The 11,003-nt window shown below is 37.0% G+C and overlaps 3 protein-coding genes across 5 annotated transcripts in view; all 3 read left to right on the top strand.

Moving 5' to 3' along the window:
* LOC104767088 (vesicle-associated protein 2-2) lies at positions 1 to 3,904 on the top strand. The gene is made up of 9 exons (XM_010491121.2): positions 1 to 73; positions 872 to 983; positions 1,487 to 1,557; positions 1,698 to 1,779; positions 2,204 to 2,319; positions 2,422 to 2,604; positions 2,780 to 3,271; positions 3,350 to 3,427; positions 3,520 to 3,904. The coding sequence occupies exons 2-9, from the start codon at positions 935 to 937 to the stop codon at positions 3,631 to 3,633; spliced, it is 1,185 nt and encodes a 394-aa protein (XP_010489423.1). The 5' UTR covers positions 1 to 73; positions 872 to 934; the 3' UTR covers positions 3,634 to 3,904.
* Positions 4,896 to 6,264, top strand: LOC104767081 (myb-related protein 306-like). The gene is made up of 3 exons (XM_010491110.2): positions 4,896 to 5,107; positions 5,192 to 5,321; positions 5,453 to 6,264. Exons 1-3 carry the CDS (start codon positions 4,975 to 4,977, stop codon positions 6,027 to 6,029), a joined length of 840 nt encoding a protein of 279 aa, XP_010489412.1. The 5' UTR covers positions 4,896 to 4,974; the 3' UTR covers positions 6,030 to 6,264.
* The window catches only part of LOC104767058 (myosin-binding protein 1-like), a 6,392-nt gene continuing 2,950 nt past the window's right edge, over positions 7,562 to 11,003 (top strand). Inside the window, exons 1-3 of one of the 3 annotated variants that reach the window (XM_010491090.2) lie at positions 7,562 to 7,820; positions 8,407 to 10,461; positions 10,603 to 10,894. In XM_010491090.2, coding sequence (XP_010489392.1) covers positions 8,451 to 10,461; positions 10,603 to 10,894 — 2,303 coding nt within the window. In that variant the 5' untranslated portion in view covers positions 7,562 to 7,820; positions 8,407 to 8,450. Of the gene's footprint in view, positions 7,821 to 8,406; positions 10,462 to 10,602; positions 10,954 to 11,003 lie in introns of all 3 variants that reach the window. The other 2 variants (XM_010491099.2, XM_010491084.2) reach the window with 2 other exon arrangements.

Raw genomic sequence — 11,003 nt, 5'->3', positions numbered from 1 at the left:
TCTCTTCTTTCTCAATCGCGCTGCTTCTTCACTCTATCTCAAGTCCCGTTCCGTTCTTCGCCGGAGAGAAGCGGTAAGGTTTTCGTCCGATTTCATCTGCCTCTTTTTGATCATCTCGTTCCTTTCGATTTTTGTGTTTGTTTGTTTGTTTTTGTTTTGAAACTAGGTTCCTTCCTTCATTCCTAGAGTTTTGTGATTTTCTTCTTTAGACTTTTTCCTTTAGAAATCGAAATCGCTATGGCTCTGTAAGATCTATGTGATTTGAGTTTACTATTGGCTAACGGATCCCGAGGAGTCGCTCCTCCTCGAATACGTCGTCGTTCTATTTCCTCCCTTTTTGTTTTTTGATACGAGCAGTTGAGTACTACTATTGGAAGCGTGACTAGATCGTCCTTGAACTGCTAGAACGATTTGGTTTTCCGGCTACTCGGAAGCGCGTTGCCGACAAAATCGTGTCGGCCGAATCGCTGAGAATAGACGAACGCATTCAGGTAAAATAAGTCACGGTTGAGTTTTCGAGCGACTTCGTGCCGTTGGATTTGAGAACGCGTTGTCGACGAGCTAGTGCGGTGGTTCGCGTACGGTTGCGGAAGACTATAATAGTTCTAAGAGCGTGACACAAAAACTTTTCTGCATCTGTAATTCACTTTTAATTTTTAATTTTTTTTTTTGGGGGGGGGGGGATTTCTCTGTTGATCTGGTGTTGACTCTTTCGTTAGATTTGTCATTTTCTAATCGGAGAGCGAGTTTTATGATTGTCCAAAGAGGTTATTGATCTGATTTTGTTGTCCTTTTGAGTATCAAAAGTTTTATGGTTGAGTGATTCTGAGCTGAACTAAATACGTTTTTTCTCTAATCTTTGTTGAAATAGGGGTGGAGGGAATCCTGCTGCAAGTGGTAGCTGTTTGATTCTGAGTGATTTTGTCACAGCAACATGAATATGCCGCTGTTGGATATTCAACCGCGAACATTGAAGTTTGAAGGTAAGACATTTGTGGACTAATTCTTACCAATTGCATAGGGATATTTTTGAGTTTAGTGACTTGACGTTGTGGTCCTTGTTTATAGTTTCTTATTTTTGTAATGTATGGATATTATCATAGCTAGGGTGTTTGTTTCTTAAGCAAAGTGGCTGAATAGTCATAAGCTATGTCTCGAGAGTCATGTTCCAGTTATGAATACAGAGGTTTCTGAATTCTCACTGTTTTTAAATTAGAATTTTGTCATAGTGGTGCTATTGTTTATTGGTCTATTCTCCTGCAAGATGAGTTGATTTGATGTTAATGTGGCTGTTGTTTTGAGGAATTTCCAAACTATTTCCTGTTGCTGGATTTGTATGTGGTCATACTCTTTGATGTGCTTTCTTACCTCTCATTTTTATTCTGAGGATCCATAATAAATTGGAAGTTGTGAATGAAATGAAATATATTTGCCTTGGAATTGTTATCCTTGTAATACTACTACTAACTGGTTTCCTCTTTTGTAGTTGACTTGAAGAAGCAGAGTTCCTGCGTGGTACAGCTAACCAATACAACCCATCATTATGTTGCATTTAAGGTCTAAATAACATTCTTCTCAGACTTCTTCTCTTTCTTTATGAATTCAGGATATCGAATGTCTTAAAATGTTCTGAGAAAAAATGTATTTTTGTTCTGCATATTAATTCTTAATTAAATGTGGTATATTGGTTTTGATAGGTTAAAACCACATCACCAAAGAAGTACTGTGTACGTCCAAATGTTGGTGTTGTTGCACCAAAATCATCCTGTGAATTTACTGGTATTCCTACGTTTATATCCTTCCCAACATTGCATGAATTTCTTGCACCTACATTCTTAGGCTGATGTGATAAACTGTTGCATGATGTCTACGTGGGGCGGGGAATCAACTTGAATATATGCATAGATCTATCATTTGTGCCTTGGACTTGAACAGCGTTTAGACATTGTTTAAGTTCCTAGGCTTCCAGAGTTTGTTGATCGAGAGTCAGAATGTATCTGCTCGTGCTGGAGTTACTAAAGTTACAAATTATTTCTCATTACGTGGAACTTGCGTTTTTGGTTTGTTTGAGCATTATAAGTTTTAAACTGGATGATGGATGGGCTCTTGCACCTTTCAATTCAGTCAATGTTTTCGGTTATTAAGTTGTATATGTTGTTTTTTGCCCCAAATAAGTAAAAAGTTGTATATGTTCTTGATGCAGTCATTATGCAAGCTTTTAAAGAACCACCACCAGATATGGTTTGCAAAGACAAATTCTTAATCCAGAGTACTGCTGTACCTGCGGAAACCACTGATGAAGACATCACAACTAGCATGGTAAGCATTCCAAGTTTCCAACACTTGTTGAGCTTCTCTATCCTGAATAGCAGTTATTTTGTCTGTCAAGTGTATCTGTATGCTTATTTTTGTTCTTGGCAGTTTTCCAAAGCGGAAGGCAAACACATAGAGGAAAACAAACTCAGAGTCACTCTCGTACCGCCCTCTGACTCACCTGAACTATCTCCAATCAATGGGACACCGAAGCAGGGAGCAGTATTTGAAGATTCCATCCTCAAGGATCGTTTATATAGTCAATCAGAGACGCTTGCTCCGCCACAGTATGTAAGAAGATATTTTTACCCTTTTCTCAACAGGTTTTTATGGTAATAGATGAAGACTGCAGAGTAATTGCTTAGCAGTGTAGTTCTTTTCCACCAAGTTCATTTTGCTTATCCTAGGGTGCAACAGGTAGTTTCTTATTACTTGTTTGTTTATTTTTCAAACTTTATTTTTCTAGGAGGGTGAGACTGTAAAAGAGCCTAGGGTGGTTGGACATGATGAGTTAAAGGCAGCCGACAATGCAAAGGAGTTAAAGCCACCACAAATGGGCACCGTGGATTTTATGGAAGATTTATACACTGCCAATGACTTGAAGGCAACTACAGATAGTTACGATCCATCGAGGATGGCTAAAGAAACTGAATTCGATCCAATCAGGTCTCATAAGGATGCAGATGATGGAAGGAGGATTAAGGAATCACATAATTTGGACGCTCCCATGAAGAAGGCTATGGATCTACCTAGGGATCAAGGGTTTACGAATGGAATAACTTCAGTTGACAGTGTACCCTATCCTAAGGAACCAAAGAAACCTACTAAAGAGAGAGATGTTGTCCAGCTGCACAAAACAGATGGTCAGCATGTCAAAGGGCTGGATGAAATTAAGTTGGTTAAAGACATTGAGGAGATGAAGCTGAAAGTAGATGCTCTTGAATCCAAGTTAAAACAGGTCTGGTCATCAAATTTAGAAATCCATAACTTCTGTGCTATCACTGTTACTGTGCTAAAGAGTTAAAATCTGGTGCAGGCTGATTCAACCATTTCGAAACTAATGGAGGAGCGGTCTATAAGCTCCCAACATAGACAAAGTTTGCAACATGAGCTGGTGAGAATACTAGTGACGAAACATAGCTGTTTCTTTCTCCTATAACCAAAACAGTTTCACAATAACAAAGTTTGTATTATGAGATGATGCAGGCGGAACTGAGAACGAAGAAGATAGTGAAAGAAGTGCACATTGGGTTCCCTCTGCTGTATGTATGCATTGTGGCATTCATCAGCATTGTTATCGGGTATTGTCTGCGCACTTGACTGCTGGGTTCGGTCGTCGTTATATCATATCAATCAAGTGTGCAGTCGAATATATAGACGAAGAAGGGAAAAGGATTAGTTTGTCTGTTTGGGTTTCTTTTTTGCTTTGTGGGAGGGAGAGTATGAATGATTCTCCGGCACATTTACGATGGATAATATAGACTGTATAGCGTTGGCGGTTAGTTAACAGAGGGACATATATGGTATGGGTGATTTGCTTTGTTTCTCTGCTCTTTTACTAATTTGAAGCAGTTTGTTGGATTGAGTTTCCTTTGCTCTTTTTTTTTTTTTTTTGTCTGTTCTTGATTATCGTCATCATATAGACTAGGGTCTAGGTTTATTCAATTTTAAGCATATGTACATTTATGTGGTTTAGTTTGGTTTATGCAATTTAGGTTTGGTTTGGTTGCATCTAATTCGGTTTTATATAAATAACCGAAAAAAACTAATTACGGTTTAAAAAAAGTTAAACTTGTTAAGCATCAGAGCATTGGAAATTACATCAGATAGAAGAACACAAATGGGTCTTTTTCACATCTTTTGTTACGGTTTAAAGTTGTAAGAATTATTATTGGTTGAACATAGAGGCAACGAGAGATGCGTGATACATGAAACAAAAGACATGGCTCTAGAAAGGCAAAGCAACATGTAATATCTTCTTTTCTAAACTTTGAGGGGATATTTGTCCAAGTTGCAGTGAATGATTCCCTTTAATCATGGAGAAAATCAGTGAAGTAATTGTGTTTCTTATCACACTTAGTCTTTTGATTGTTTGCTTACCATAATTACAACTATTACCAAAATAATGTAAGTAACATAGCTTGCGACTCTTCTTCCATTTATGAATTTGTCATTATATATGCTCGTAATGCATAATCCACCCACGAGTCCTCCATCAATTCCGCAATGTTTATAAGTAAATTACCAACGAAAGTTCCAAACTAAGCAATTTTGTTTTTAACGATCCATTCTACAATATGACAAATATTTCCTTCACTAGAAATAATTATGCATTTACTAAATAATTTAGTAACGTTTTCTTAAGGGTGATAACACATTTTTTTATGGAGCGCTCAACCTATCTTTGTTTATTGACTTCGCAAAATAGTTAATGGAGAAGGCAGAGTGACTCGTGAGCTTGGCAGATCCATAAGATGTTGTCAAGAAAAAGCAGAGTTAAAAGTTCTTCCCTCTTCTTTAAGTCACCCATTAATTTCACATATATATACACACATATATGTATACATGTTGCATTTAATTTATATACATATTAACACATCTATAAAGAGAGCATAAGATTCAGAGAGATCTATAGAAAGAGAGAGCGAGAGAGAGAGAAAGATGGGTAGGCCTCCATGCTGTGACAAGATAGGGATCAAGAAAGGACCATGGACGCCTGAAGAAGACATCATTCTTGTTTCTTACATCCAAGAACATGGCCCTGGAAACTGGAGATGTGTTCCCACCAACACTGGTCATCATCTTTCTTATAACATGTTTTCTTCTAGTGTTTTTTTTTTGTATGTGTCCTGATGTTTGTATCTTTGCTTTTTAAAAGGGTTACTGAGATGCAGCAAAAGCTGTAGACTGAGATGGACAAATTATCTGAGACCTGGAATTAAACGCGGAAACTTTACTTCTCATGAGGAAGGAATGATCATTCACTTGCAAGCCTTATTGGGTAACAAGTAATCTAAGAACAAAAGCATCTAAATCTCTTCATCTTTTCAATAAAGTTTTTGATTAATTACCTTGAAGATCATATATGAACCCTAAAATCGGCTTATTGTCTATTTGTGGATGTGGATTGAATCAAAAGATGGGCGTCCATAGCTTCATATCTACCACAGAGAACGGATAATGATATCAAGAACTACTGGAACACACATTTGAAGAAGAAGCTCAACAAGTCCGAGTGTGACGCTGAGAGAAGCAGATCATCAGAGAACATCACGTTGCAAACTTCTGCCTCAAGAAACACCATTAATCATAGATCTACCTATGCTTCAAGCACTGAAAACATTTCCCGCCTTCTTGAGGGTTGGATGAGAGCATCCCCAAAGAGTAGCGCAGCTAATCATCAGACGAACAGTCTCATCGATCATCAAAATCATCAGTCTCCATACGAACAGCTACAAGGTTCTTGGGAACAAGGTCATCATAGCAAAATAAGAAGCAATGGGGATGATCATCAGGGATTCAGTGTTGGTCCAAAGAAGTCAGCTGAGAATAACATCGGTGGTGATCATGAAGATGGTGGTGATGATGATGATGAGGATCATATTTCTGCTACTCCACCATTGACATTTATTGAGAAATGGCTTTTGGAGGAAACAAACACTGGGGTTCAAATGGAAGAGATGAGCCACTTGATGGAGCTCTCTAATATGCTTTAATTGTGACCTATTCTCCTTTATTTTTTCTTTTCCCTTGTGAATCTTATTAAATGAGACTGCTAATTTTTATATAGAAAAATAAAAAAACCAAAAGACATAATATCACATGTTTATTGGTTTCTCTAAGATATATCATATACTATGTAGTTAAAATGCTCACTGCATAAGGTGTAACTAATCTAAACTTGTTTACTACTCATTTATATGAATAAAATCCAGCCTAATTAGACTCTCATGATTATAAGTATGATAAGAAAGCTTATGCTCGCAAATCACATCAGTCAGAGCAACGTTAATAGAAGAATGTGAAAAAATCTAGGGAACTCGATCGTGTTGCCATATAGTCCATAAAAAACAAGATGGATGAGGACTTGAGGAGATGTATTAAAAGCTTTATTTCATACATACAGAAAAATGTGTGATCTTTTCATATATATAAAGAAATCAGAAACAAGAATGAATTAGAGAAATGTAGGACCTCCATAGCTAATTAAGGATGGATAAGTGTAAATGAAAGAGATGAAGCCACACGTAATTATCGCTCTGGTAAGTCACAATCTTCTTCTTCTCTCTCAAACTTGTTAAGAATTTAGCATTGATTTATTAAATACACAATGCATTATCCTTCTTCCGTTTATATATATATATACAATTCTCTCCATGCAAAGAATTAAATACAACTATGGCCCTTAATGACGACGTCTGAGCTCTCTCTCTAGGTATTGTAGCACTGGACAACCAAATAAAGCTATCGTTTACGGCTCCTAATCTCACTACGTAGGGCCGCTAATAATAATGATAACTAAATCCATTAACAATCAAATGCGAAGTCAAAAATGATCAACAAAGAAAGTGAGTATAAAAAAAAGATGGATATCCCCAAAATTAACAACAGTCATATATTTTCAAGATTTTTTTTTTTTTGTTAGAGATGTTTATTTTTTGTGTTTAAATGGCTTCTCAACAAATCATAACAATTGTTTAATCGCCAACCAAACCATATAGTCCAAACAAGAAGAGATTCATACAACTACATTAATTTGATTTATTTATTCAACAATTACCCTAATAAATAAAAAATTATATTCCTATTTTGTTTTTTTTTTAAATATAATTAAAAAAATTGTCTACACACACAACCTTTCTTATCAAATTGCAACTTTCGGCAGCCGTTTTTGGAATCAGTAGCCGTCCCTCTTTCCCCACACATCTTCTTCACTTTCAATATTTTTTTTTTGGGGGGTGAATACTTCACTTTCAATCTTTGCCTAACCTATTTAATTATTATTCGTAAGAAAACAAAACAAAAATACGAAAAAGATTAAGGATTAATAATTTAATACAAATATTACGACTTTTTTGTTTTTTTTTGTTTTTGAAGTCTGTTTCGACTATGTATGTTAATCCCCCACTGTGGTTTGGTCGATATCGATTAAAATAGAAATAGATCGATGGCAACTCATTCACAAAAAGGAAAATTTATTAATTTTAAAATTTAGTGATTGAATTGTGAAGACTACGTGCAGCAGTAGAGTCCTTGCTGGGTCTCTCTCTCTCTCTCTCTCTCTCTCTCTACTATGTTCGCCTTTTTTGGTTTAAATATATTACTATACTACAAGCGAATGGGATCGATCATCAATGTTGTTTTCTGGGAACGTCTCTCTCAAAAAAACACAACTTTTACTTGTATTTTTTTTTTCACCGTCAACTCTGTTATTCAAACTCCGATCCCAATATATATACTCTGTTACTTCCTATGTCTCTGGTGATCCTCTTATGATTTTTTAGAAGGTTAGATTTTTATTATACTGAAGAGCTTAGTTTTGTTGATCATATAGATTTTGTGGGTTTTGATGCTACGGATTGATCTATTCTATATATAAACTTAGCTTTGGTCGATCTTTCATTCTAATTTTTGACTTGTGCTCAAATTTGTAAGTTGAGCTGTCCATTCTTCTTTTAGATCTCTTTTCCTTTCTTTTTTTCTTCTTTTTTTTTGGTGGCAATCTTTTGTAGGAGGAATCTAGTTTTGTTTCAATTGCTGACTTGAGAAAAATATTGATCTTCCTGTACTCGTGAAAACATACTAATTAACAAGGACCAATATAGGTATGTCTTGCTTGATTCTGTTTTTGGTCAACTTCCTGTTCTTGTCTCTGTTTTTTTTTTTTTTTTTTTTTTTGTAAATCGGATTGGATTCTTGAAATTAGCTGTCACGAATCAGGCTCTGTCATTGTGTACTTTCAAGTTTTGTTTCATTGTCTCATGCTGTATTCAAGAAACCCTCCCCAAGGCTTGGATTATGATATCTCAAATCCTTTTTGAGTAGAATCTTTGATATCATTGATTCAATATTTTGTTTTTCTCATTGATGCAGATTTGAAGTCTGATTGATTCTTCATCTTATGTTTCTACAAGAAGATGGCTACTAGACAAATGTCTGCAGTAAAATCACAGATGGGTTCCTGGAGTTTCACCAGAGCTTTGGCTTTTGCCTTTAATGAGTGGCTACTGATGTTGATGCTCTTTGTCAACTCCATATTCTCCTACGTGATCGCGAGGTTTGCAGATTACTCTGAGCTTCAGTCTCCATGTTTGATGTGTTCAAATCTTGATCATATTCTCGGGAGGACTAAACATTTGAAGAAACCTCATTGGGATATGATCTGCTCTAAACACAAATCAGAAATCTCGTCCTTGGTTTACTGTCACGCTCATGGGAAGCTTGTTGATGTCCGGGGAATGTGCGAGACTTGTCTTTTCTCTTTTGCTACAACCAATAAGTCTAACGCTGAAACTTACAGATTGTTGGTTGGTAAATTGGGTGATAATTCTTACTTTGGATCCAAGACTGGTCGAAGCACAAATCCAAATTGCTCTAAACTTACTGATTGTACATGTTGTAATCAGCTGTGGGGGACTCAAACCGCTCCTACTCAGGTGGCTGAACGAGAAATGCTACCCAAGTTTGGTTTACTTAGCAAAGTGAGAACTGCGAAGCAGTCTACGCCCAAGAAAAGTGTCAGGTTCAATCATTTGCCTGATGTTGGGTACACTGAGCTCAAGATTCATTCAGATACTGAATCAAAGCAAGAGTCTTCACTCAGTCGTATGCCTCATGTTGAGTTCAATGAGCACAAGATTGGTTTGGTTGGTGTTTTGAGAACCGAGGAACAATCTACACCCAAGAAAAGTGTTAGGTTCAACCATTTGCCTGATGTTGGGTACTCTGAGCTTAAAGTTCATTCAGATACTGAATCAGAAGCTGTATTTTCAGAAGATGAAGGTGTCATCATTAAAGAAGAGGGTCATAAGTTTCATATCGTGGATCTTCAGACTCCTCCGATTATCACCTTGCCTTATGATTTGGCTACTGACAAGCTGCTGAACTTTGATTTCCATTTGGAGCCTTTGACCACTCAAAATGACCAAGAGGAAGGTCAGTTGCAAGAGATCAATTGGAGAACTTATTCCTCATTTCCTGAGTTTATTCCAGTTGATGGTGTGCCTGAAACACCAGAGAAGGTGTTGAAGGAGGAAGAGATCATTTCTTCAGATGATCTTTTCTTAACATCACGCGCCATAGAACATTTTGCAGCTGTTTCAAAGGAGAAAGAAGAGCCAATTCGCCTCCACGATATTACTTTAACACCAGATTTCATGGAACATCCGGCAAATGCCTCTGTAATGGAGGAGACTGAGCTTATTTGCCTTAACGATGTTACTTCAACATCATGCGCCATGAAACATTCTGAAGTTTTTCTAAAGGGCAATGAAGAGCCAATTCACGTCCAAGATATATATTTAACACCAGAGTTTAAGGAAAATCCTGCACATGCCTCTGTAATGGAAGAGACTGAGCTTATTTGCCTCAATGATGTTACTTCAACATCACACATCATGGAACATTCTGCAGCTGTTTTAAAGGAGAATGAAGAACCAATTCACCTTCACGATACTACTTTAACATCAGATTTTATGGAAAATCCTGCAAATGCTTCCTTAACGGAAGAGACTGAGCTTATCTGCCTCAGTGATGTTACTTCAACATCACACACGATGGAATATTCTGCAGCTGTTTCAAAGGAGAAAGAAGAGCCGATTCACCTCCAAGATATTTCTTTAACGCCAGATTTGAAGGAAAACCCTGCAAATGTGTCCTTAACGGAAGAGACTGAGCTTATTTGCCTCAATGATGTTACTTCAACATCAAAGACTGCTGAAACTCCTGAAGATGTCTTTAAAGGAATTGAACTTATGCCCCTCCATGATGTTTCTCTAGACGAGGTTCCTGAATCACTCACTACAAATGAAATCTCTGTTGAGATGTCGAAGGAGAAGGACACAGACCAAGCTGATAGTACCTCTCTGGAATCTGAATATATAGTTGTACCATCTCCAAATTCCATGCCTGAAAACTCAATCGAAAACTGTAAGTTTAAACTTCTTCCATTGAATGCAACGACTCTATTTTTGTATGATGGCTATGAAATGTAAATCAAGGTTATATAGTTAGCTTGTGTAAGCTTTATAGCGTTGGATCTCTAATCAGGCAAATGAATTTTCATATCAGGTGTATCAGACAAAAAGGATATGCAAGAGACATCTCTTACAGGCTCTTTATTGTCTGAAATGGCTCCACGGAACGTCGCTTCTCACACACAAGCAGCTATTAATGAGTCAGAATCTTCTTCATTCAACTCAATGTCGGTGGCAGCTGAAACAAACCAATATTCAGGGGAGTTGATGGATCTTGCGGATGCATACAATATCGTTGTAGGTAATGAGAGCAACAACGATAGTAATGGAAGAGAACAAATAGAGAACTGGATGAAGAAAGATACATCTAGAGTTAGCGAAGACCTTAAAGCACTTCTTACTCAAATATCAGCTTCTCGTGGGATAGAGTTTTTGTCGCCTAGAGATGTAAGCCCCAAGATATCTGTTAACAGTAGTGATCAGGATACAAAGAAC

This window comes from Camelina sativa, chromosome 3, assembly GCF_000633955.1.
Source record: "Camelina sativa cultivar DH55 chromosome 3, Cs, whole genome shotgun sequence".
In the NCBI taxonomy this organism is placed as follows: domain Eukaryota; kingdom Viridiplantae; phylum Streptophyta; class Magnoliopsida; order Brassicales; family Brassicaceae; genus Camelina; species Camelina sativa.
This window is presented reverse-complemented; position numbering and strand designations above follow the sequence as displayed.